The 23,252-nt window shown below is 43.3% G+C and overlaps 1 protein-coding gene and 1 non-coding gene across 2 annotated transcripts; one reads left to right on the forward strand and one right to left on the reverse strand.

The window, feature by feature from the left end:
- The first annotated feature begins 1 nt into the window (after position 1).
- LOC119464150 (golgin subfamily A member 5) lies at positions 2–21,709 on the forward strand. Its single transcript, XM_037724989.2, has 15 exons — positions 2–209; positions 2,406–2,841; positions 4,469–4,762; positions 5,891–6,110; positions 7,119–7,242; positions 8,243–8,339; positions 10,031–10,137; positions 10,857–11,080; positions 12,300–12,405; positions 15,414–15,512; positions 16,416–16,565; positions 18,556–18,631; positions 19,501–19,600; positions 20,662–20,725; positions 21,483–21,709. Exons 2-15 carry the CDS (start codon positions 2,412–2,414, stop codon positions 21,588–21,590), a joined length of 2,199 nt encoding a protein of 732 aa, XP_037580917.1. The 5' UTR covers positions 2–209; positions 2,406–2,411; the 3' UTR covers positions 21,591–21,709.
- On the reverse strand, positions 4,034–4,105 carry Trnat-cgu (transfer RNA threonine (anticodon CGU)). Its single transcript has one exon. It is a non-coding gene; the product is annotated as a tRNA-Thr (tRNA).
- Positions 21,710–23,252: the final 1,543 nt, after the last annotated feature.

Genomic DNA, 23,252 nt, shown 5'->3' on the forward strand with positions numbered 1-23,252 from the left:
ACTGCTTCTTGCATCGGAAACTGAACCATAGAATTCTTCGGGGACTGTGTGGTTGCGAATGCGAACGTTGCATTAAACTATGTTACCGCGTTATCTCAGCGCGAATATTCCACGATAGTGACGTCGAGTGTTTCTCGGCGCAGTCGTGCCAAGCGTCAAGAGATCGGGTCAAGGATAACGAAGCCCCCCGACATTCATTTCCCACCGGGGTAAGCGCGACATTTCACCGCACGGCTTGTTTACGGTTTGTCCACGCCTACCTTTTCTTGGTTCTACTGGTCATCGTTATACAGCGGCGGATCCTGCTTCGGAAATGGTTGCCGTTGAAGCTTAACGCAGTTTCGTCGACGATCGTGACGGCGGTGCTTCTTTGAAGCAGGTGTCAACTCCGCTGTTGACCGGCGCGACGACTTTCTAAGCTTGTACTCTAGCTGCGCGCAAGAGTACTTGTGTTACAGGAAAAAGACCGTGTCGCGTTCTCGTGAAACAGTGCACAGCAATAGAGCAATGAGACATTAGCGTCAAATAGAGTTCACTTTCTGTTGTGTCGGCTGTTCGGGCATCTAACAATTCACACGCGCCCTGTCAACGCTAAAGGAAATATAATGTAATTTCGGAAGGACGCTGTCCTATTGCGCGTGCGCGGATTCGTGGCAATTAGCCCATTCATTTGCTAATCGCGTATGTTTAGCTGCGCGATTGATGGTGTTGGTGCGTGCTGCGTGGCGTGCGTTTATTTTGTGTGATGTTGATGCGTGACGTTGGTCGTACGAAAGTTCGCTTCGTAGCGTGCGTTGATTTTGTGTGAAGGCACCGGTAATGCTATACACGTGTCGTGAACGTCGAGAAATTTAACGCTTTCGCATTACGTTCACGACTCGTGTCCGCGACGAACGTATTATTTCGCGCAGATCAAGTTTTTGATAAGTGCGAATTGAGAACTTGCTGCGATTACGTCGTGTCACCTAAGTTTACAACGCGCAGGCAGGATCTGTGTGCTTTGTGCATCTGGGAAGTGGTGGCTTTTGTTTTCGGTTACGATAGCATCTTTTGGTACTGCGAAAAGTAAATGACCTTGCAAGGATGCAATGGTGGGCACGTATTTTATTAAAGTAGCAACATTGGCAGTTGCCGTGACATATGACGTCCTATGTAGTAGTACAATTCTGCCAATCACAGACAATATATGACGACATATCTGTAGCATTCTCGGTTTGGAGGATAGAGTATTTTTAAGTTCCAAGATTTCAGGGCACATTCAAGAACCTCTGGTGGTCTTACCTAGGATCGTCTTCTACAGTGTATAGTATAACTACGCAAAACCAACAGAGAATGAATTAAAATATTCACTGCGGGTGTGGGCCAACGTGTTAAGCCAAGGAATTCATGTGCAGAAGACGGGAGTGCTATTCAGACAAGATGCGCAATCACTGCAATCCCAACTCTCTCAATATGTTGGTGTCATCTAGTTCAAGCACCTGCTAACAGATCCTTTCACTGACCGTAAACATTGAATAAAAAATTTTTCAAATACCATCGGCTCTTTGCGAGAAATATGAGGAATGAATTTTACACATTGTCCATACATATGTGCTACGTGTAAATGTGTGCTTTTACATCATATTTACATTTTTAGCGTTACAAAAATTAGACATAGCAACATGGTGGCACCTTTGCAGTTGCCACTTTTTTCACACAGCATTTCCTACAGAGTTAGTATACTAGCTCTATGCTTTCTACAGTATTTGGGCATGCGTAATAGGTCTAGCCGTGGCAGCGTTAGCCAGTGCCACTCATGGCCGTGGCTGTGGATCTTTCAACTGCAGGCGGCACATGGTGCATGAATTCTGGAGCAAGAAGCTGGCCAGTAAGTCCTCACATCAAGGCTGGCAAAGTCAAGAACGTCGCTCTGTAATGAGCAAGCAGAATGGAGGAAGTGAAGAGACTTCCCAGTTTCCCATATTTTTCGCCTTCGTTATACCGCAGGTGTAATGACGATGTATGAGGTTTTAGGGACCAAGGGCGCAGGATGACCAAAGAGAGACATACCACAGGTGTAATGTTGACCAGTGTTGTGTCGCGTGTTGCACGCTTGCTCCAAGCCAAAGCAACTGTTACATTAAAAAAAAAACAGAAAACACGCATACATGCATATGAGCTAGTGGTTCCACCTCTTGATAGATTTAGGTGCACATTAAAGACACCCAGGCAGTCAAAGTTAATCACGAGTCCCCCAACTACGGCATGCTTCATAATGCGATCGTGGTTTTGGCACGTAACACCCTAGGATCTAATTAATTTTTTTGTCCTCTCCGCACTAAGCAATGTCATGTAAGAACGAGATCGTGGTTCTGACACACAGCACCCTAGAATTTAATTAATGGATTTTTTTCTTCTCTCTGCAGGAAGCAATGTCGTGGTTCAGTGACATTGCAAGCCGGGCGGAAGACCTTCTCACCAAGGTCGACCAGACGGCCGCGTCGGCACTTCAGAAGCCACTCCTGCCCAATACCAAGACCAGCTTCATGTCATACACAAAGAGCCCCGGTAGGAGTCCTCAGCCCGAGCCATCCAGTGCCTCTCCGCCAGTGTCTGGTGGGTTCTCGCGAAGCCCAAAGCCGTCCAGAGGCCTGTCCTTAGCCGCAAGCCCAACCAGCGTCAAGCCGAAGCGAGTCGAAAAGCAGGCCAGCGATGAGAAGCTGCTGGAATATTTAAACAGCCCAGAGCCTGCGCCACAAGCTCCGAAACGTAGTTCGTCTCAGCTGAAAATTGCCCCGGAATCATCGGCTGAAGCAGGAGACGTTGCTGGAGTCGGTGAAGGCTCTTCGTCAAAGGTCCAAGGTGAGCACCCTTTGCCAGAATGTGCAGTTCTGCTGCTTGGTCGTCCTCGCAACTCCTTATTAGGACATTAAGGATGAATATGAAGTTATGTTGTTGTAGTAAATTATGCTTCTGCAATAAGCATAGTGGGCACTCGTACCATGAGTACAGGCTCGGTAAAATGAGACAGGGTGACAGTGCCCGTCTGAAGCCTTTGCACCAGGTCACCGTGATGTCATGGGTTCTGACTGGCTCTGCTCATGCCTTGCTGTAATTGTTTATCCGAGTCACTTTTACAATTTCAGTTTATTGCTTCACATAATGGTCACAATTTTTTGAAGAACGTCAAATGCATTGCGTTCTAGAAAAACTAGAGGCTCAATGTTGCAAAAATACACATTTGCCACAAAAAAGGGGCGCACAGACACAAAGAAAGATGCATTGGCGGTGGCACAAGTGGGTTGTCCGTTGGTGTGTGTTCTATTAGCGGCAAATATGTGTCCCAGCAAACATACCAACTAGGCCAAGAAGCAGTTTTTATCGACCTAGCAAGTTTTGAGAGCTTTTCCTATGCCAAAATAGCCCAAGTACATGAAAATACATTGAAATTTGTGACAGCATGCTGATGTACTGGGCTGATGTACTGGGCTAAGCTAGTGGCACTTATATACTGGCTCTGAGGCACAAAAATTAAGAAAAAGCTAGTTTAGCTTTCGCTTTCTCTGCTAGTAGGTATTCCCTGTACTATTCCTGCTAGTACTAGTAACCCTTTTCTGTCGAATGAACGATACGGGGTCCCGTTTACCATATAAATGAGTGGGAGTGTGGTTTAGACATGTATTGATGGCTGTGTTTTTTAATCTTAATGTAGTGTATCTCTCTCTCTTTTTTCTTCCCATTTGTCCATGTGTTGTATCTTGATGCCGGTTTGTAGTGCAGTGAGGTTCAGGAATTTCTAACCATCAGCAGTTCGCTCTGGACTAGAAGCCCGAAATTGTTGACGCCGTCCTATGGCAGTGGAGTGACAAAGTCATGGCTTGAGTGAATGAACGAGAAGAAACGGAACCGAGGGGCTCGATTTTTTATTAATCATATCATAAGAAGCCAACAAACAATGACACCAAGGACAACATAGGGGAAATCACTTGTACTTAATAATTGAATTAAAGAAAATGATAAATTAACAGAAATAAAAGTGGATGAAAAAACAACTGTCCGCAGGTGGGGAACGAACCCACGTCTTCGCATTACGCGTGCGATGCTCTCACCATTGAGCTACCGCGGAGCCGTTTTCCCATCCACTTTCTGGGGTATTTATGTTTTTACAACTAGAACTCAACCTGGGAGTGTTAGCCAGTGCCACCACTCACAAACCTAAGGGCGGATGTGGAACATCAGGACAGTTGTTTTTTCATCCACTTTAATTTCTGTTAATTTATCATTTTCTTTAATTCAATTATTAAGTACAAGTGATTTCCCCTATGTTGTCCTTGGTGTCATTGTTTGTTGGCTTCAGTGAATGTATTATATAAAACTGATTGTAATAGTTTGGCTTCTTTTAGCACACTCAATGCGCCTTATTGTACCTGGTGTGGTAGACCAGTGGCTTTGACACTCACGTACCTTTCCCACCAAACATTCATCGCAGATGGAACAGTGTCACAAGTTGAAGCAGTAATTTTGCCAGAAGCCAGTACGACGATGACGACAGCCCAAGGAGAAGCAAGCGCTTCGTTGGTTGCAGATCAAACAGCCCCGGGTTCGCGGAGAGCTTCGATTCAACACGAGGAACTCCAAACAGCTGCGCCCTCCATGAGAAGCGACGCACCCGAAGCGATACAAGGCAGCCTCGCGGAAGAAAACAGAATGCTTCGAAAGGAAGTGTCCACGCTGAACCAAGAGATGGCATCGGTTCTGCAGAGGGTCAAGAATGCCGATGCAGGTAAATTTTATTTTCCAAGTTTTGCAGAAAAGCTTTGCCTGAACAAACTTTGAGGGACCCCAAAAACTGTTCACTCTAGTGAAAGTTCATTCATGTGAAGTGTGAGTACGATGCATTGTTAAGAAAACGTACAATTTGTATTTGACTACCAATTATAGCTGAACTTCTTACGGAAAATGCTGTTTTATGCATTGAAGCGCTAAGTTAACTGGAACGCCCATGCATTTCGTCAGACACCTTGAAAATTAATATCTCGAAACTGGTTCAGTCCTGAGAATTCGTTCCAAGTGGATACGCCTTGCGAACTTAGTGGCTATAATTCATAGATTGGAAAATGTGCCATAAAATAAGTAATTAAAAAGTTCATTAGCATAATTATGTTAATTATTCAATTAGGCGTTTTGATTTCTAGTGGAAGTAATGGCCGCCTCATTGAGTAGTTTAGATCAAGGATTATAATTGTGCTATCTGCCACAGGCAATATTTAAATATTTGGTGCAGCTAAAATGAAACACCCTGTATGCATAATGCACCCTGTATGTATGCACCTTCTATGCATAATGCATAGAACAAACTGCCAGTTATTTGTTCTATGCAATATGTGACCTGTTCAACTCCTCTTAATCTATACTGGAATATGTGAGGAAAGAGGCCAGAATGCCCCCCATCTACTGGTGGACCGTCACAAACATTAGCCGCTCGTGGCCACTATCAAAGTCAGCATTTCCACCTTGTATCTCAATATTGCCTCTCCATTGCTGATTGCAGAGTTCATAGCATTTAATTTTTTTGTTACTCTTCTTTTGGCTCCATGTGGCAGAATAAGCAAATTTATGTATATTTCTTCTCATTCCTCTGCATGTTTTTTTTGCAAACTAATAAAAATAGGAGCGTATGTGATGGGTGCTTATGAAGTTATGTGTGGCAGCTTTCCGATATCACTAAAAGAAACGCTTGTATGATTGCAATACGGCTGACTACCTTTGCAACATATTTAGGACAAAACCCTCATGTTCCTTTTTGATAAGACACCATGAATCCATAAAGCCCAGAGATAGCCAAATTTTCAGTTCGGCGAACTGTGTCTTGAGATTGAAGGGGGCATCGCTCCTCGGGTCGTGTTTGTAGAGAAGCAGCGCCTCCACAACCGCCTCGACCACTGGTCTAGCCAGGTGTCGGCCAGCGACTCGGCGTTCCGTGAACTGCAGGCCCGCGAGCGTGACCTCTCCTCGGCCCTAGAGGCCAAGGACTCGCAGTTGGCTGTGCTGCGTGTCCGGCTCCAGGAAGCGGACCAAGAGCTGACCGCCAAGCGCCGACTGGTGGATGACCTCAGAAGCGAAAACCAGAGGTGTTTGTCTTTTTGAGAATTTCCAAATAGAATAGGGGCAGTTTGTAAATTGAAATATGTGCCATAAAGTAAAGAATTTAAAAGTTAATTGAGGAAATTTTGTATTGGTATGTCACCCTCCCCTTTCCTTGCTCACTGTGTCTTCGATTCTGGCCTTCGATTTCATATCACCTACACCAGACTGGCTCATTCATTAATATTTATTTAATCTTTCACTCTAGTTACCTGGGGTACCATGTCAGGCATTTTGGTAGGCTCTTAGAGTCTCACTAATTGCAAGAGTCATGAGGGAGGTACCAGTGGCCAATACTGCACCAGGAAGGCAAATTCTTGCTCTGGCGAGGAAGTGTCTTGCTGAAGCCCAGTGGGCATTCGTAATTTGGTTGCACCTGAACAGCGTAGCCCCACTGGCTCTCCGCAATTTTTTTTTTTGCCAGTTTGAGACGCTGATTCTAAGCCTGAAAATGTAGTGGGCTGGACGAGGACTTGAACCTTCGAACTTGAGCATAGAAAACCGATGCTCCATCTCTGCATGCAGGAGTAGACGATATTCTAGTTGACATGAAAAGAAAAAGATGGAGCTGGGCAGACCATGTAATGCATAGGGTATACAACCTGTGGAGTCCAAGTAGACCATTAGAGTTACAGAATGGTTGCCAAGGGAAGGAAAGAGCAACCGAGGACGGCAGACGACTGGGTGGTGTGATGAAATTAGGAAGTTTGCAGGCACTAAGATGGGGTCATCTGGCGTAAGACAGGTGTAATTGGAGATCACTGGGAGAGGCCTTCGTCTACAGTGAACATAAATAATAATGATGATGAAATTCTCATTAAAGTCTATCTTGCTCTCTCTCGCCAAGACTCAGCATTTACGAACGCAACGCGGTAGGTTACATTCAGAAGTACCTGGAAAAGTTCACCAGTTAAGCTTTGGACTGAGGGTTTCTAAGCATAGTGGCACCTTGTAGAACAATAATGTATTCATTCATTCACACCGTGGCACTGCAGGCTGACGAGGGACCAAACGGACTTGTCCCAAGTCCAAGGCAAGACGGTCGAGACCTTGCGCGACAAGTTGGCCCAGGTGGAAGATGCCCTACGGAAGGAGCAAGAGAACCACCGGCATGCTCAGGTGCGGAGTCTGGAGTGCAGTTCTGGGGGCGTGGGGCGTGCTCGTTACTAAGCCTCATTTGCGCTGTTGTGTAACGCAGTCGAATCTCGTAATGCAGTCGCACCCATGGCAGAAAAATTCAGCGGGGATTTAACGGTAAATGCAAGAGAAATGAGTTAGCAGCATTACTTCACACCTCTTGAGGTCATGGGTCCATGATTTAAACTGTGTTCACCACATTGCAAAGTGTTCTTCAGGAGATCACTCGACATACATTCTGCCTTTTTGAGGAGCGGAGTGCACCTGACATTGGTCCAGAGCAGACCACCGTCAGTTGCAATATACATATATATATATATATATACGCACACACACATACACTTTTTTCTACTTTGACAATCCTCATGCTAGTGCATTAAATACCTTCGTTATATCTGATGTTTGTTATGATTGTGCACGCTGATATCGGAAAAAAAATAATATTGCAGTTGGGAGGATGCGAACAAAACAAAGTTTCGTGTTTCCGACAGGCCACCGAAAGGTCCCCTGTTGATATTCATTGCTCGTTGGCAGCATGCTGCGTCGATACATGACACGTAAACCACGCTAAGTTACAAACATGCACTTTGCAGTCTCGTTCGCTCGTGCGTCACGTGTATGTTCATAGCCAGCCAAATTTTAGACTTTGTTTTAGACTTCGTGCATCAAGTTGTTGTCTCTGCATTCATGATATTGAGGTTTAGCTCTACACCGGCTGGGCAACTAAGACATTGCCAGGAATAAAGAGATCAGGGAAATTTCTAGGTGAATGGAAGAAAATGTTCTTAGGTTTGAGTATCCGTCTTCATTGTGTTGAACGAAATATAGCAGTGCGCTAACAGCATTCGTCATTGGCAGGTAATGTCGTTAAATTTGCCCCTGAGACACGAGTATTACCATCCCAGCATACATTGGCAGATTTCAAGGTGCGGTGTTGCAAAAATAACCAGCTTCATTGTCATGTCCTTTTTTTTTTTTTCAGGCTGAATTTATGCAGAGGCAGCTGAAGATGGAGGAAGAAGTCGCCAACCTGTCTGAGAGCTTGACACTGGCTCAGAAGCAGCTTGCCGAACACAAAGGTAGGGTGCTTGTTCCAGTCTTGCAACTGCATGCACTTGGACGCTTGCCACTTCATCGACAACTTTGATTTGTTTTAACTTCTAACATTGCTGTGCCTCTTTCCTGTGTGTGAACCTGCTTTAGTTGGTAGCACTTGATTAAATGTGCAACACTGTGCTTAGAATGGCACGGCACTGCTAGTGCCCCCCCGTCTGCCCGAGTGTGCTTTGCAACTTTGTAGCATGCTTCAGTATTTCTTATGCTCGCTCTTTCTTGCGCTATCATTTATCTGTTCCTTCCCGAGCCTGGCTTTCTTTTTTATTTTAACAGCGGAGCTGTTTAAGTTGGGCATAATTTGTCTGCTGAATCCGAAAATGTGGGCCGATCCTGGTGGTAGTGCAGAAAGGGTCCAAGCGCAATGGCACATACCCCTGTGAACTAGCGAAGCTGAGCTCGGCTATGTCTAGCTAAGCATGGTTGGGACTACTTAAGCTTAGTCAGTCATCGATAGCCAATCAATAGCTAATCCGGAAAATTCCGGAAAATGCTGGGGATGACTTGGTAGTGCTTAGCCTAGCCCGAATATGTGGCCAATAGCTTGCGGTAGCCAATCGATAACCAATCAATAGGTAATAGATAATTGACAAATAATCAATACATTCCGGGAAATGCTGTGGATGACTTCGTAGTGCTTAGTCTATCCCAAATACGTGGCCAATACCTTGCGATAGCCAATCGATTGCTAATCAGTAATCGATCAATAATCAATAAATTCAGGAAAATGGTCGGGATGACTTGGTAGTGCTTAGCCTAGCCCAAAGGCCAGGACTAGCTAGGTGCCCATCAGCTCCGCTGTCTCTTTAGCATTGCACCTCCAGTGCAAGCTACGGCTAATTTTTTATTTCTTGTTATTTTCTTTCGAACTGTTTATTGACAGTGTCTTTAGCCCCTTTACTTGGGCTGTCATCTTGGCTCGACCTTCATCACACTTTTCCTTTTTGCCAGTGTAGCAGCCCCCATGCCTTTTCTTGTACACAATTTTGGCCCAGTGCTCATGACTTTTTCGCCATGCTGTCCATCCCTTCACACGCACTTGTTCCAAGATCGTATCTTTCCTCGTACCTCGGGGCATCCGTAGAACCCTCAGACATGAAATGTTTTCATGGTACACTGTTGACATTGTTGTGACCTGTGAAATTTCGCAGCACTTTCACATATCTTTACTATTTCTGTGTAGTGAAAGGCCGCAGATGTTGTGTAAGGCTGAGCTCTTTTAGTATTAGTAGTTCATTCTTTAGTTCATTCTTGAATGCGGTGCAATCTTTTTTATAATAATTTCACCTCAGTAATTTGTGAATCTTGGTCTGTAATGCAAAGATTCTAGGGACTTGCCCTCACCTAGTGTGGGTATTTGGAAGTGGTGTTGCCGACCATCTTTTCAGTGTGAAGCGTTAGCTCTTAATGTGACTGATAGATTTGCAATTACAAAACTGTAACTCCTCAGGTTAGTAAGCTTTCTATTCCTCCTGAGCCTCTATGCTTCCATTCCTCAATGCTTACATGTTATTTCATTCTGACATTATGCTGTGTGGCAACCCCTGCAAGAAAAAGCTAGAAAAGGGGGGGGGGGGGGGAACTAGCTCGAACCAATATTCATTCATATCTGTTAAATGATTCGTTAACTGCCCTTTTCTTTTTGTTTGTAAAACAGCACATGCAAAGGATTCGGGCAGCCAAGTGTCGTCGTTACGTAGCAGTTTGGAACTGGCACGCCAAGAACTTGCTGATTACAAGCAGAAAGCACAGAGAATTCTTCAGGTAAGTGGGTGCTTGTGAAGAAATTGGTTGGCTAACCTTCTGTCTCCACGTGTTGCTTTGAGCAATTAAAATCGACTAATAAATCGATTGATAGATCAGTGAGTCATTCGGTAAATCAATAAGTCAGTTGATCAACCAATGAGTCAATTGCTAAATTAGTAAGCTAATGAATTAGTAGATCAGTGAATTGATCAGTTATTAAGGCAATGAAAGAAATCAATCAACTTCTGGTGTTCTGTTTTGCTGAAATGTTTATCTTATTTTATTTCACTCTTCAGGGGATTATGTTGCAAGGTGGCAGATAGTAAACAGAGCAAACTGCACTGGTGTTAAAGAATGAGCCAATGACCATGGTGGTGGTGCTCATGTTAGAGCCGTATACTCCCATTTCTTTACAGTGAATTGCATGGTCGGTGTCAATGAGACTGAATTATGCAGACGAGGAAAATGGCTATGCAGTTGAACCCTGCGATAACAAAAGCCTGAGGCAATGAATTCTCTCCACAATTAAATAAGTAGGTTTAACATAGTAGGTTGCCAAAGTAGGTCAACAAAATCTTGACCGTGAAGTTTCGTTCTGCAACGCATACCCTGTCTGTGCTGTCTCAATTCACAACAGCGTGTTTTCACTTTTCCCCCTGATTTCGTAATTGCAGGGTTAAACTGTAGTCCTAAACACCTTGTTTTTTTTTTCTTCTTCATCTCTTTTTTGTGAACAGTCAAAGGAGAAGCTGATCGCAAGCCTGAAAGATGCAGCCAATGCCAGCGGGTCGGCCCTGGACGGCTCGGAAGTCGACGGCAGCCGCTTCAATGCCGCCTCCGCGGCCGAGCTGGAGGCCATAACGCAGGAGTGCGAGCACCTCCGTAACGAGTTGAGGAAGACGCAAGCCCATGCCGACTCCCTCTCAGCTGAGCTGCATGAACAAGAGAGCTCCCTGCGCAGGTGAGTAGTGCGACTTCAGTTTTTGCCGAGGCGCATCTACATCTATCCGTGCCAAAGGCAACAAAACACACATAAAGGCGTAAATAGTATGTTGTGTTCACGGAAAGGTAACTGCGCTGGTGACACTTGTCAAGAAACGACGTAAGAAATGTTTGTTTCGTCCTTGCTTGAAAGAACTAAACTGCTGTGACTTGTGCAGTTGTGCAGCCTTAGCAAAAAGGGCAAGAAAGGAAGAAAAGAATGACAGTATATTGCCACACAAGTTTCATTTGCTTTCACTGCGTGTCTTTCTTATGTTTCTGCTGTAATGCAAAAATGCACCTGTGATATCAAATAATCCATAATTCTTGGATGTAGTGCAGTTAAGTAATTAACTTTTTATAACTTCTTGTCCGTAGAACACCATGTATTTAGAACCTCAATATAACAGAGTGTGTTTATGCACTATTTCAATATAATGAAATTTCACTGTCACTACGAAGGAATATTGAGGCAATAAATGGAAACTTTTGTGTTTTGAGTTCACCCGTCGTGCGTCACCATGATGCTGTAAAGTGCAACCTTAACTGCACGACACTGGCAGTTTATGCTGTGTTGCGCAAATTGAGCTTGATGCTTTCTGTCTACACGCGAGCTTAACAAGTGTTCCATTCTGCAAGCACAGAGACAACATTAAAAAAAAATTAACAGTAAAATAAGGTTGCGAGTTATATGCGAATTTCAACTTGAGGTGTGGCAGTCACGGCAGCGAGAGTTTCACCTCAAGGTTTGTTTTGTCTGACTTGCCTGTTGTGAATGTGTTGTTCATGTCCCATCATTTAGCGCTACTCCAAAAGTTTAAATGTACCAACAAGGTCAATTTTCAACCCTTCTGTAAATAAGGTGTTTATGTTTTCTCTTCTCTAACCTAAACTTAGGTGGTGTGGGAAAATGTGGGATTGTTTCAGAAGTGTTCTCACTTCTGTGCACTTTGCTGCCATAGCTTTCCCTTCATTTCTACAGATAGTTGTCCAGGAATATAGCTTTCGTGTGAACCTTATCGGCAGTGGCTTGCACCTGTACATGCTCTTAATGGGTTGCTCGTGAAGTTGTTCGCCTGGGCGGCCAGGATATTCCTCTTGCAAATCACTGTTCAGTGTTGTTTCCTCTCTTCTATTACTGTTGCTGATTTTGATGTCGCTGACAAAAGTACGTCTCCATCTCTTCTTTCGTCGCAAAGGGAGCTGGAGTCCTCGCAGGAGCAGCAGCGAGACCTCCTGAAGGAGCTGAAACAGGAGCGGCACCAGCGCCAGGAGGTCGAGCTCGAGGCGCGGCAGGCGACGGAAGTGAGCGCAGATCCTTTTGCTTGCACCTGCGGAGGCTGCTGACAGTTTTCAAGTTATAGAATTACAGAATTACAGAATGGGTGCCCAGAGAAGGGAAGCGCAGTCGAGGACAGCGTAGAACTAGGTCGTGTGCTGAAATTAAGAGATTCGCAGGCATAACATGGGTCGGCTAGCACAAGACAGAGTTAATTTGATATCTCTGGGAAAAAAGGCTGCCGTCCTGCGATAGTCGTAAATAGTGTTTGCTGTATGCCAGCAAACAGAATGCATAACTTGAAAAAAATTGTGAGGCAAGACACAGAGAAAGCAACAGGACAGGTGCTGGACTAACCACTGACTTTATTTCTGAATCCGGATGCCGTTTTTCAGGAATAAAGTCAGTTGTTAGTCCTCCATCCTTCTTGTTCCTTTCTCTGTGTCCTGCCTCCCAATTTTTTTCTAGTTATCCTTTCCGTTGCTGGCACACCCTTACCAAGTACCATGTACGAACTCACCCAGCAGGCCACCCTCATGTAAATAGACTGATGATGATGACAGTTGTTGAATGATCGCCACTGGCAGACGAGACAACACACCGAATTGAAACACTTTCAGAAGTATGTAGACCTTGTGCAGATACTGGTCAAGACTCTGTGGAGTCTGTAATATCATCCGTAATTAAATCCAAATGTAAAAGTCTGTAATTCATCACAAAAGTTGCAGTGAACCTCGGTAGAGTGTACAGGCAGGCACTGTAATAGCAGTCGTGGAGTATGCTTAAAGCTTTCTGATGGCCATCAGTGAGCAAGCTTCTTCAGACTTGAACGACCTCTCCGAATGCTCCAGTGTCAGCTAAGGACTGTGTTTGGGAATCCTTGCAAGCCTGTGTGGGTTCATTCTAAGGTGGCACTGTTCTTGAGGCCTACTTGGGGTTTGCCGGGCACCCACTGGTTCAAATGGTCACAAGTGTACCCCAGCCTGGCATTTGGCCCCCTTCAGGGGTGATACGCTTGTGAAAGGAGCCTCTGCCCCGAATTCCCGTCGAAACCCTCATGAGCACAAAAAAAAAAAAAAATCACTCATTGTCTTCTGATGAAGTCTTTCGTGAGCCTAGATGCGAGTGGTGGTGTGCAGCGCTAATTGCTGTATTTGCTCGATTCTAACGTGCCTCAGATTGTTACATGCACCCCGATTTTGATGCTTAAGAAAATGTAAGTGCAACGCCTCCCTCTCACTTCATTTTCTTATTCAGTTTTTCATGGTAAGGGGTGTGCGACTAGTCATTTTTGAGACCGAATCGAATACGAATCGAATAGTGCCTTAAGCGAATAGAATAGAATATTGAATACTTTTAAATAGTTGCGGAATAATTAATAAATGTTATTACAATTAGATGTTCACATCCTAGTATTTTTAAAGAGAGCAAGTTTATGTCATTACATAGTATGCTATGAAGCATTGTTTATCAAAACCACAAATAGAGCATTAGGAGCCAACAAGTAGTTTCTTCGCATGCACAGGGCTCTTCATAGTGCGAAGGATTGCTGTACAGCCTGTAAGGTATAGCTAATTAAGTTATGTAGCCTGCTCCACTGCGAAAGTTCTCATGTTTTATGTCTACAGTATGCCTGCGGGGATTGAAATTTATTGTACTTTTGCTTTAATTTTGTGTTTATTTGGGTGCAGTTGATGTTTTGAAATATTCGAAAAGTATTAGGAAAATACTTACAGTTACGAATAGTGACTATTTGATTCGAAGACCAAATCGAATAGGCCACTGTTCGATTTTTTATTCAAAAGTTTTGAATATTAACACACCCCTAATGGTTAGAGAGAGAGAGCGCATAATGGTGATTTGTTTTCACCTGATTTATAGTATCCGAGCTACAGTACACTGAGAATCGCTCATTGTTGCTGTCAGAGGCCTCGTTACCACTAGCATCTGCCAAGAGCACCTTCGGTGCTGTCTATGACATTTGAGATGATGCAAGGACATACTAAAGAGAAAAAATGTTCGGGCTGCATTAGCAGGTTATCCTTGTACAATACCAAAAACCCACCTTACTGTCCCCGTGATGTCACGGACTTTCAGTGCAACTGCTCGAGCATAGTTGATTTTTTATCGGTAAAGAGGGACTACGTTGTATTCTAAAAGAGCCAAAGACGGAACTTGGCAAGTTTCAAGAACTTTTACCGAGGCAGAGTGGCCGAAATGCGGAAAAAAGAATAACTTTGAAATCCAGCACGTCACACTGACGACCTGGTACTCGTGTTTCGGCACAAAATGCAAAAAATAAAACTGACCTTTATTTTCTCATGCAATAGAATGAACGTATTACCATGAAATTAATGAATATAGGGTTTTCAATGAATATACAGTCGAGCTCCTCTACAACGAATGCCTGTATAACAAAATGAGCTCTATAACGAAGGAATAATTGTGTCCCGGTTAAATTGCGAGCTGTGCAGCGCGTGACCTTTACAGCGAAGTGACCTGTAAAACGAATGATTTTGGAGACCCCGAACGCTTCTGTTATAACGGCGTTTGACTGTACTTTGCCTCACTAGGGCTGAAATTCATTCTAGTTGGTTATTCATGATCGTAAAATACCAGCGCGTGAAAAACAAGAGACAAACGTAGGAGAGACATACACAGTGCTTTGTATGCCTCTTCTACGCTCGTCCCTTGTTTTTTACGTGCTGGTATTTTACGATACTTTACCTGTCTAAACTGATTTTGTGTTTCCCTTTAGTGCCATGCAGACCTCGGCAGCTTAGCTATAGTGACTGACGGAGTGGGCACTAACCTGATGCAGCCGCTGCAGCAACGTACGAATTGTATTGGATTACGGAAACTTAATGATAGTCTGTCACTATAGTAGTTCTTATTTTGTACTCGAATTTGAAACCGATGTAGTTTCTTAGTAAACCTTTCCGAAAAGAAAAGTATGCAATAGAATCGAGTAATTATGATAAATGCAGAGCCCTGTTACTCACGCCACTGCAAACCCAGCTTCTCAACATTACAGGAGATCACGTTCCTGAAAGAAGAGCTTCGACGTAGCAAGGAAGCCCTGCAGCAGAGGCTCAGTGAGCGTGAATCGGAGCTGGAAAAGCTGCGGAAACAGGTTGGTTTCTTTTCTCACATTTTTTTTGTTCTTTTATCTCCCGTACTAATTATGGCAGACTAACAGCAAGATTTTCACGTATGTCGCTTTAGAGCAAGTCAACTCATGTACATTACATTCTTTCTATTGACGTCATAAAACTCAAATTATTAGATTATTCATCAGTTTGATATTTTTATGTCCTTATGTATGCTTCCTTTCTTTAAAGATCCTGTATTTATTGTCATTCATTGCTGCTATGCTTGTGTGTATATTGTAGATCGCTGTGTACTCATTATTTGCCTGCTGACTAATTGTACTTATCCCCACACACAATACTTGCTGAGGCATCCCCCTGACAGTTTTCACTATGGGGGATCCGATTGCACACTTCTCCAGTAATATGTTTGTATGTTACAGACTAACAAACTCAAACTTGAAACAGTGGTTGTGAGATAGGAAACAGGCCAATCGCATTCGTTTGTTCAGACACGACACATAAATAAAAGAAAGACATCCAAGCAGGCATATCCCAGATCGAACCAAGGATATTGTAGTTTCAAGCCCGGCATTGTAACCACTCATGGCTTCATTGTGAACAATTATTTGTATTGGGCGCTGACATACGTTAATAATACTTGAGATTTGTACAAAATGTTATCTCTGGGTTTTCTGTGGATGTTCAGCAATTTGACAACCCATTGATTTGACGTCTTTTGCTGCTGCCATGAGATAAAAATTAACAAGGTTCTTGCTTAATTCAAATCTGCACACCTTGTGCACACTTGGTGCGACTTCTGCTTTCAAGAAATGTTTAAAAAAACAGTAGGTATAAAGAACACATAAAAAAAAAGTTTCAGGACAGTAAAGATGGAAGGCACATTTTCGCATTCGTACTATAATGCATTCATACTGCTATTGTAGATTATGACCAAGTCCATGAGCTCGACTAGTGAGGAAGAGCTTGAGGCCCGGCTACATGCTCTCACCGAGAGCCTCATCCAGAAGCAGACCCTGGTCGAAGCCCTGAGCACTGAGAAGAACTCGCTCGTTCTCCAGCTGGAAAGACTCGAGGTAACCGTGCATCTTCTCCTGCGCAAATGCCGGATGTCTTCTTTCAGGTTCAGATTTGAAGAAATCGCATGGGGCATATCCTCTTTAGACGCCATGTGCACACGTGTGCATGTCAAGATAGCGCATCAATAGCAAAAGCAGTTGCGAATATAATAATTGAAATGTGTTGCATGCACCTAGAAACACTTCTGATTGGACTTGTGCTGCAAATTTTAATGTTAAAATTGTTGAAGTTATAGTTTGAACGTAAATAACTGGGTGTTTTTTCTCGGTGTCAGTATGTCGTCGTGTATCGGGTTCCCTTTTTTTCCTTGTTTTTCACAATGTTTTGCATCGGGAATATTTTTCAAGTGGCTGGATAGGCGACTTCCAAGTATTGTAGCTGTGGAATAGTTGACGTTCTTGCATCTGATGCTTCTCTAGAGAGTTCTTGCATGGAGTCCACATTCCATAAACTTCGCAGAACTTACTGAAGAATTAAAAATTTCTACTGCGTTCTGCACTTACATGCTTTTCGTGATTTTTGAAGATTAAGAAATGTGGTGAAAACAAATTTTCAATGGACAGAAATGATTGGTGCCCCAAGGGGATGTAGTGCAATTTGGCCTGTTTGGGTAGACCACCTGGACCTGCGGACATTACTTGCGCGACCAATCGTATTAGTCGGTCAAGGTAGCTAATTAAAAAAAACAATCAACTTTTTAATTATTCACTTCAGGGCACATGTTGCAGTTGTAAAATTGAAGCCAATCAGTACACTTCTAATCTCGTTTTCCACAAGTTCCACTAAGTGGAACATATTAAAGGAATGGTCCACCTATTATGTGCAATATGTGTGGAATTAATGTCCTTGAGCAACGGCTTTTTCTTAAAGTGGAGCTTGTTGTCTCTCTTAGTGTTGTTCCACTTAGGTTGCACTGAGGAACATATTTGCAAAAATGTTCCGCTTATGCTAGTGTCAACTGAGCGGAATTAAACTAAGAGTGAAGTCAAATTATGTTTGGTTAACAGAAATTCTACACCTGGCACCATTCTTGAGATGTCCGTCTCCGAAATCTGCTAAAATAGTGTATATTGGCGTCCTAGTTGAAATTGTCTTGAACCGCAAGAGGGGTGCTAGCACGTTAAGAAAGAGCGCTGGCATATTTCAGAGCTCATTTTTAAGGACAGACTTTTTGCTGCAGTGTTGGTCTTAGGATTTCTGCTTGACTTCAATTTCGCAGTTGCAACACTTGCCCTTAAATGAATAATTATAAAGTTAATTTGTAATCTTATTTAATTTGCTACCTGGACATTGCAATTTGTTGTGCTGGTAGCACCCGCCTCTTCAGGCAACCAGACCACTTGAACAGGCCAAATTACACTATATGCTCCATGCAATTTTTTAAAATGCTGTTCAAACTAACAAAAAATAATATACAGTCGAAAGTTGTTATATTTAAGCCACATCTGGCTTGAAGATGCCTGCGTTATATCCAATATTTGTTATAAGCATATATTTGTTTTTCATCAATATCGGTAAGAAACATTTTAGATTTACTTTGCTATATCCATTATTGTTATATTGAGGTTCAACTGTAATAATAAATGGTGGTATGTAAGATGCTGGGCCAGTAATCACAAAACTTCACTTACGTGAGCATCTTGTTTAAAGCAGAAAAAAAATGTTAATCTTGCGCATGACTTTAAAATATGTCAGCCTTCTTTGAATGAGAGTTTTGCAAAACTTGCATAATCAGAGTAAAGAATTTAACACAAACTCTAAAGCCTCGTTAGTCGTGCTTGCAGCGGTGTCATTATAAGTTGGCCAAATGGAATGTGCAGTTGGGCTTATTATTCAAAAAGGGGGGAGGAATAAGCTAACTTCACAGCTGTGAATGTAACCTGTGGCAGAAGTGGGCAGCTGAGGACAATTGCCTTTTACAATTTTGGTCACTGACTGATTCCTCACGTGTAACTGGAACTGATGTGCTGTTTTGTCACCTAACAGCGTCAGCTGAAGGAATCTCAGACTCACAGCTCCAAACCACACACAGCAATAACCGGATTTGGGCAGCCGGATGAGTGTAAGTAAAAAAAAAGAAACCTTGTACTTAAGAGCCTTGTACAGTACGGTTCACTGCTAAAGCGAACACCATATTGGTATTTCTGGACTGATTACGGCTGAGTTTTGACATGAAAGCTTTGGTAATAATTATTCACCATCATAGGCCGACCTAACGCACCACATCAAGTGCTTTCTTCCTGTGATGACAATACGTTCAAGTTACGATTGTTGAATACTAATAAGGTGTTCCGTTTTAAGAGTGCACTGTACAGTACATGTATTGTTTTCTCGGTTCAGGACCATTGTAACATCTTTTACGTGATACACCATGGTGCATAAGGCAGAGACTGATTGTTCTTGGTATCCCTGTCAATTGAAGCACTGAAGACGGGATACACGGTGTCAAAATGTGGAGGGATCGTGCATTTTACATCGTAGCACTGATTATATCTCGGACTTTGCATGAAGGCCTGCTCCTTCATCAGGTCATCATCTCGTCTCTCTTCCCTATTTTTGATAATCTGAGGTAGTCGTTGCAGATTATTCAACAACCGCATACCACTGGTTATGAGGCATGCGGTGCGTATACCATATGACGGCACGCATTAGTATGCAGATTTGGCCATACCAGCGTGTTTGCATGCAGATGTGAACGTAACGAACAGGAAACGAGCATGCAGCATAGTTAGCGGTGTTGCGTGTGCTCGACCAAGCGTTTCTTCTCTCGTTGCAAATGACTTACAAACTTTTGTGTCCTCCCAACACTGTTGTCCTTTCAGCCGATGAGTCGGGTGAGTGATTGCTACCACCTACACTCTAGATGTGGCACGACAATGCTGAGAGCTGTGGCTGGTGTTGTTAAAGCGTCTCGCACTTCTCTCGCAACAGATCCCAGGGCACGGCTTCCGGGAATGTTTGTCGAATCTCCCTTTGACGGCACCATGACCCGGAAGGTCAAGAGGGCGTATGGAGTCATAGACTCCCTCAGGTAAGTTGTAGGGGCTTTGTACCTGCGCTCACAACATTTCCGTGTGCTAGCATGACAAAATAATGTTATAAAAGAGCCACCGAACCTGAGCCTTGGTGCCACTGTAAATCGTAGTAACTATTATTCCACTTGGCTTTCGATGGCTTGTTGCTGCATCTTGTCACTATGATTAATTTGTTACCATGGTAATCTTATGTATAGCTCAAAGCCAGGTATGAGAACAGCTTTCCCCCCTTTTAACAACTGCCCTGACGATCTGCTTCTGGGGGCTTATTGTTTTTTTTTTCCCCCGTCTTTAAACAATGTATGTATGGGATATAGTTAGTGTGACTATCTAGTTTGCTTTGATGTACTATCGTGAGCAATATGAAAGGAAACACGCGAACGCATGGCAAATAGCCTCAAAACCGAGCTACAGCAATACGCGAACGGTGCTGTCGAAAACAGAGGGGAAAGGGGGGCGCTCTTCCGCTAACTGTTGGCACTCCCACCATGCCTGCGTTTGTCGTAAACGGCATCTTACGGCGTTTCACTGGCCGCCGAAAGCCGGTAAGATGGCTATGTGCCGCAGTGACTTACAGTGTCATTTTTTTTTCATGTTTTTTATTGTTCTTTGCGCAACCGTATGACGGAACTTTCAGACCTTGGCTCATATTTTCAATCAATTTTTTTTTATATCAATTGACGCAATGAGTTTCTTACGCCTTAAAATTTTGAGTGCTACTTTTGGCCACGCTTCGGCGCATAAAGTTACCAGTAACCGCAATACCAAACAGTTATCACTGTGCGCTGGCGAGTAGAAGTTCCGCACTTTGTGTAAACAGACCCGTGGTGAGAGTACCAACAGATATTAGAACAACGTCCCCCTTTTCACATTGTTTTCGACGGTGGCCGTCACGTATCGCCATAGAAGGGTTCGAGGCTATCTGACACGCTCTCCTGTGTTCCCTTTCATATTGCTCACGATAGTACACGCATTGCTTGTGTAATAATAATAGTAACAATCTTCATTGCCCTCTTATTTTTCGTATACATTTTCTTTTTTCTTCCCCCTTTTACAGCATACGTGCCGGATTATTTCTGAGGCGCTACCCACTAGCCCGAATATTCATCCTCATCTACATGGTAAGAAAGGATTTACACAGAGGCGGTAGAGTTCAGTACTATTTGCTGTTCAGCTTTCAGCATTTACTTTGTCACCAAAGATGTGAGTAGCCGATACTCTAGTAGTTGAGTTGATAACTGGTGGTTTATTAGACTAACAGAATGGGTACCTTGGCTGTGCATTTGTGCTTTTTAATTTTGTGCAGCATCTTCAGAATTGCAGCATGGAAGCAGCTGCAGTACTATAGAGCCGCTATTTCAGAATGTTGGCAAAACTCCTAGAGCTGTCTTTTAAAAGAGTGCAGTAATGTGTTGGCCACGTATACTTGCAAAGGCTTCAACTCTAAGAAATCAAATTCTCGTGTTTTACGTGCAAAAACCATGATCCGATTGCGAGGCATGCCGTAGTGGAGGACTCTGGATGAATTTTTACGACCTTAGGTACTTTAATGTGCACCTAAATCCAAGTACATGAGCGTTCTTGCATTTCGCCCCCATCGAAATGTACATCGATGTGGCCTCTAGCTGAGCAGTGCACTGCGATAGCTACAAAGCTACTGCGGTGAGTAAACGCTACAACTTTGAATTTGAGTCTGGTTTTCAGAATTAGCAAAGTTTTATTACCATTATCAAGGATCTTGCACACTGCTGCCGGTACACAACTTGCTTCATTTTACGAGGACACCGATCCAAGGCTATTAGAGCAATATATGTCGCATTATGTGACGCTTGTCGAATTTCGGACAGTCGCGCACAGTTTTATTTTGCATTACCACAGGGCCTGATGCACTTTTGGGTCATGATCGTGTTGCTGACCTACGAGCCGGAGATCCACGGTCCGCACATCAAGCAGACGGCAAACGCAGTCTCCAAGAATCTTACTTGACCGTGGACAGCCAAGTCTTCCCTGTACATTGTGTTTATACGACGTGTACTTTTTTTTTTTCTTAAGGCTCTCATTTTAGAAATAAATGTTAAGGGGGAAATGGGGTGCTCGTTAACTAATGAGTGTGTGTCTGGATGGTGCATGGTTGCAAGAGTATCATTGTTGCTTGTGCGTGTTAGGACATTAAACAGTTTTAATCTGCCCAATAGGCAGTATGCGAAATTCCGTAAGGCTTTCCACATATCTAACTTCAGTTTCTTATTTCGACATGACATATCTACAGAGCTCAGATATGTAAAAGGGACACTAAAGGGAAAAACTAAATTAGTTTAGACTCATAAATATTATTTCAAAGCGTTGATAATGTTAATTTCATTGTAATAGGTTCGTTATTAGAGGAGAAATGAAGGTGAAAGTTTCAGTTTTCGGAATTCGTGCCGAAACCCCCAGCGCCATACGTCGGTGAGGCATTATAGATTTAAAAATGTCCTTTCGTATTTGGGCTGTCGTGGCTCGCTCTTTGCCATCTTGATCAGGTCAGACAAGTTGTGTGAAGAGCACTCGTGAATCTTGCACATTGTCGGCTTGGCATCGCCGACTACACAGCATTGAGGATGGATTGTCTAGTACCCATGCGCAGTTATTTGTTGAATTGGGTTCGTCTGGATAAAATCACTTTCACTTCAACACTACTCATATAGGATGTCACATTTCCGAACTAGCTCAGGGCCATCACTTAACTGCAGCTTGTACCTGTACCTCTAGGGCCATGCTGAACCTCCTGCTTCCCAGCTTTTTAATTAATTAGACCACATTCCAACGAGAAGGAATGCTGTGCGTTTCAAACGTGATATCATAGTCATCACAGAGCCTAATCTTCTGCAACATAACCAGCTTACTACTGCTTGATTAGGGAATTGATTTAAAGTGCATGTGCAGCATTTCCATGCGATAGACATTATGTACACTCTTCCGTCGCTGGATACGGTATAGCGCAGTCAAACATTGATATAATGAACACAGATACACCAAGTTCTCGGATACAACAATGTACCAAATCTAAAATGTTTTTGCCCATCGCAGCATGTAATGAATATATTACAGCAGAATCGATAGTTGGGCAAGTTGGCAAACTTCTTGCAGCATGAAAAGACGTAGAGACATACATCAGCGCTTGTCCAGTGTGTCTCGTCAAGAGTCTTCTTGCACTGCAACAATGTATGTATGGTACATTGCGCATGTGGGCCATCTACAATCCATCTTCTGCGCACCCCATACCCCATGGACACTACAGAAAAAGAAAGTTAATTAGTATAAATTACACTTCTGCAATGGAAATATCGGCACCCTTACTTAAGTGGAGACTTCATAAGCCCAGAAAAAGTGCCAATAATAAAAGGCTGGTGGCAGTGCCACCGTGACATTATGGATTCTGAAAGGTGTCCGTGCGAGTCCAGTTGATTGTCTGTCAGTAGAGGAGAACTACATTGCATTCTAGAGAAATCAAAGCCTCGGCCTGAAAGTTTCACCAGTCAAAAAACAAAACATCAAAAGTCAGATTGGGTTTTTCAATAAGCCCAATTGGTTCCGATCGGACATTATTGGGGCTTGATATGCCAATGGGAAGTCGCTGGATCAGTAATCCCATGAAACAACAAAATA

Source organism: Dermacentor silvarum, chromosome 9 (assembly GCF_013339745.2).
Source record: "Dermacentor silvarum isolate Dsil-2018 chromosome 9, BIME_Dsil_1.4, whole genome shotgun sequence".
Classification (NCBI taxonomy): Eukaryota; Metazoa; Arthropoda; class Arachnida; order Ixodida; family Ixodidae; genus Dermacentor; species Dermacentor silvarum.

Excerpts from the sequence above, each read along its gene's own strand:
- LOC119464150 (XM_037724989.2), top strand. The coding sequence starts at position 2,412 with ATGTCGTGGTTCAGTGACATTGCAAGCCGGGCGGAAGACCTTCTCACC. Across the intron at positions 12,406-15,413 it reads AGGCGCGGCAGGCGACGGAA|GAGATCACGTTCCTGAAAGA; the intron begins GTGAGCGCAGAT and ends TCAACATTACAG. Across the intron at positions 18,632-19,500 it reads ATTTGGGCAGCCGGATGAGT|ATCCCAGGGCACGGCTTCCG; the intron begins GTAAGTAAAAAA and ends CTCTCGCAACAG.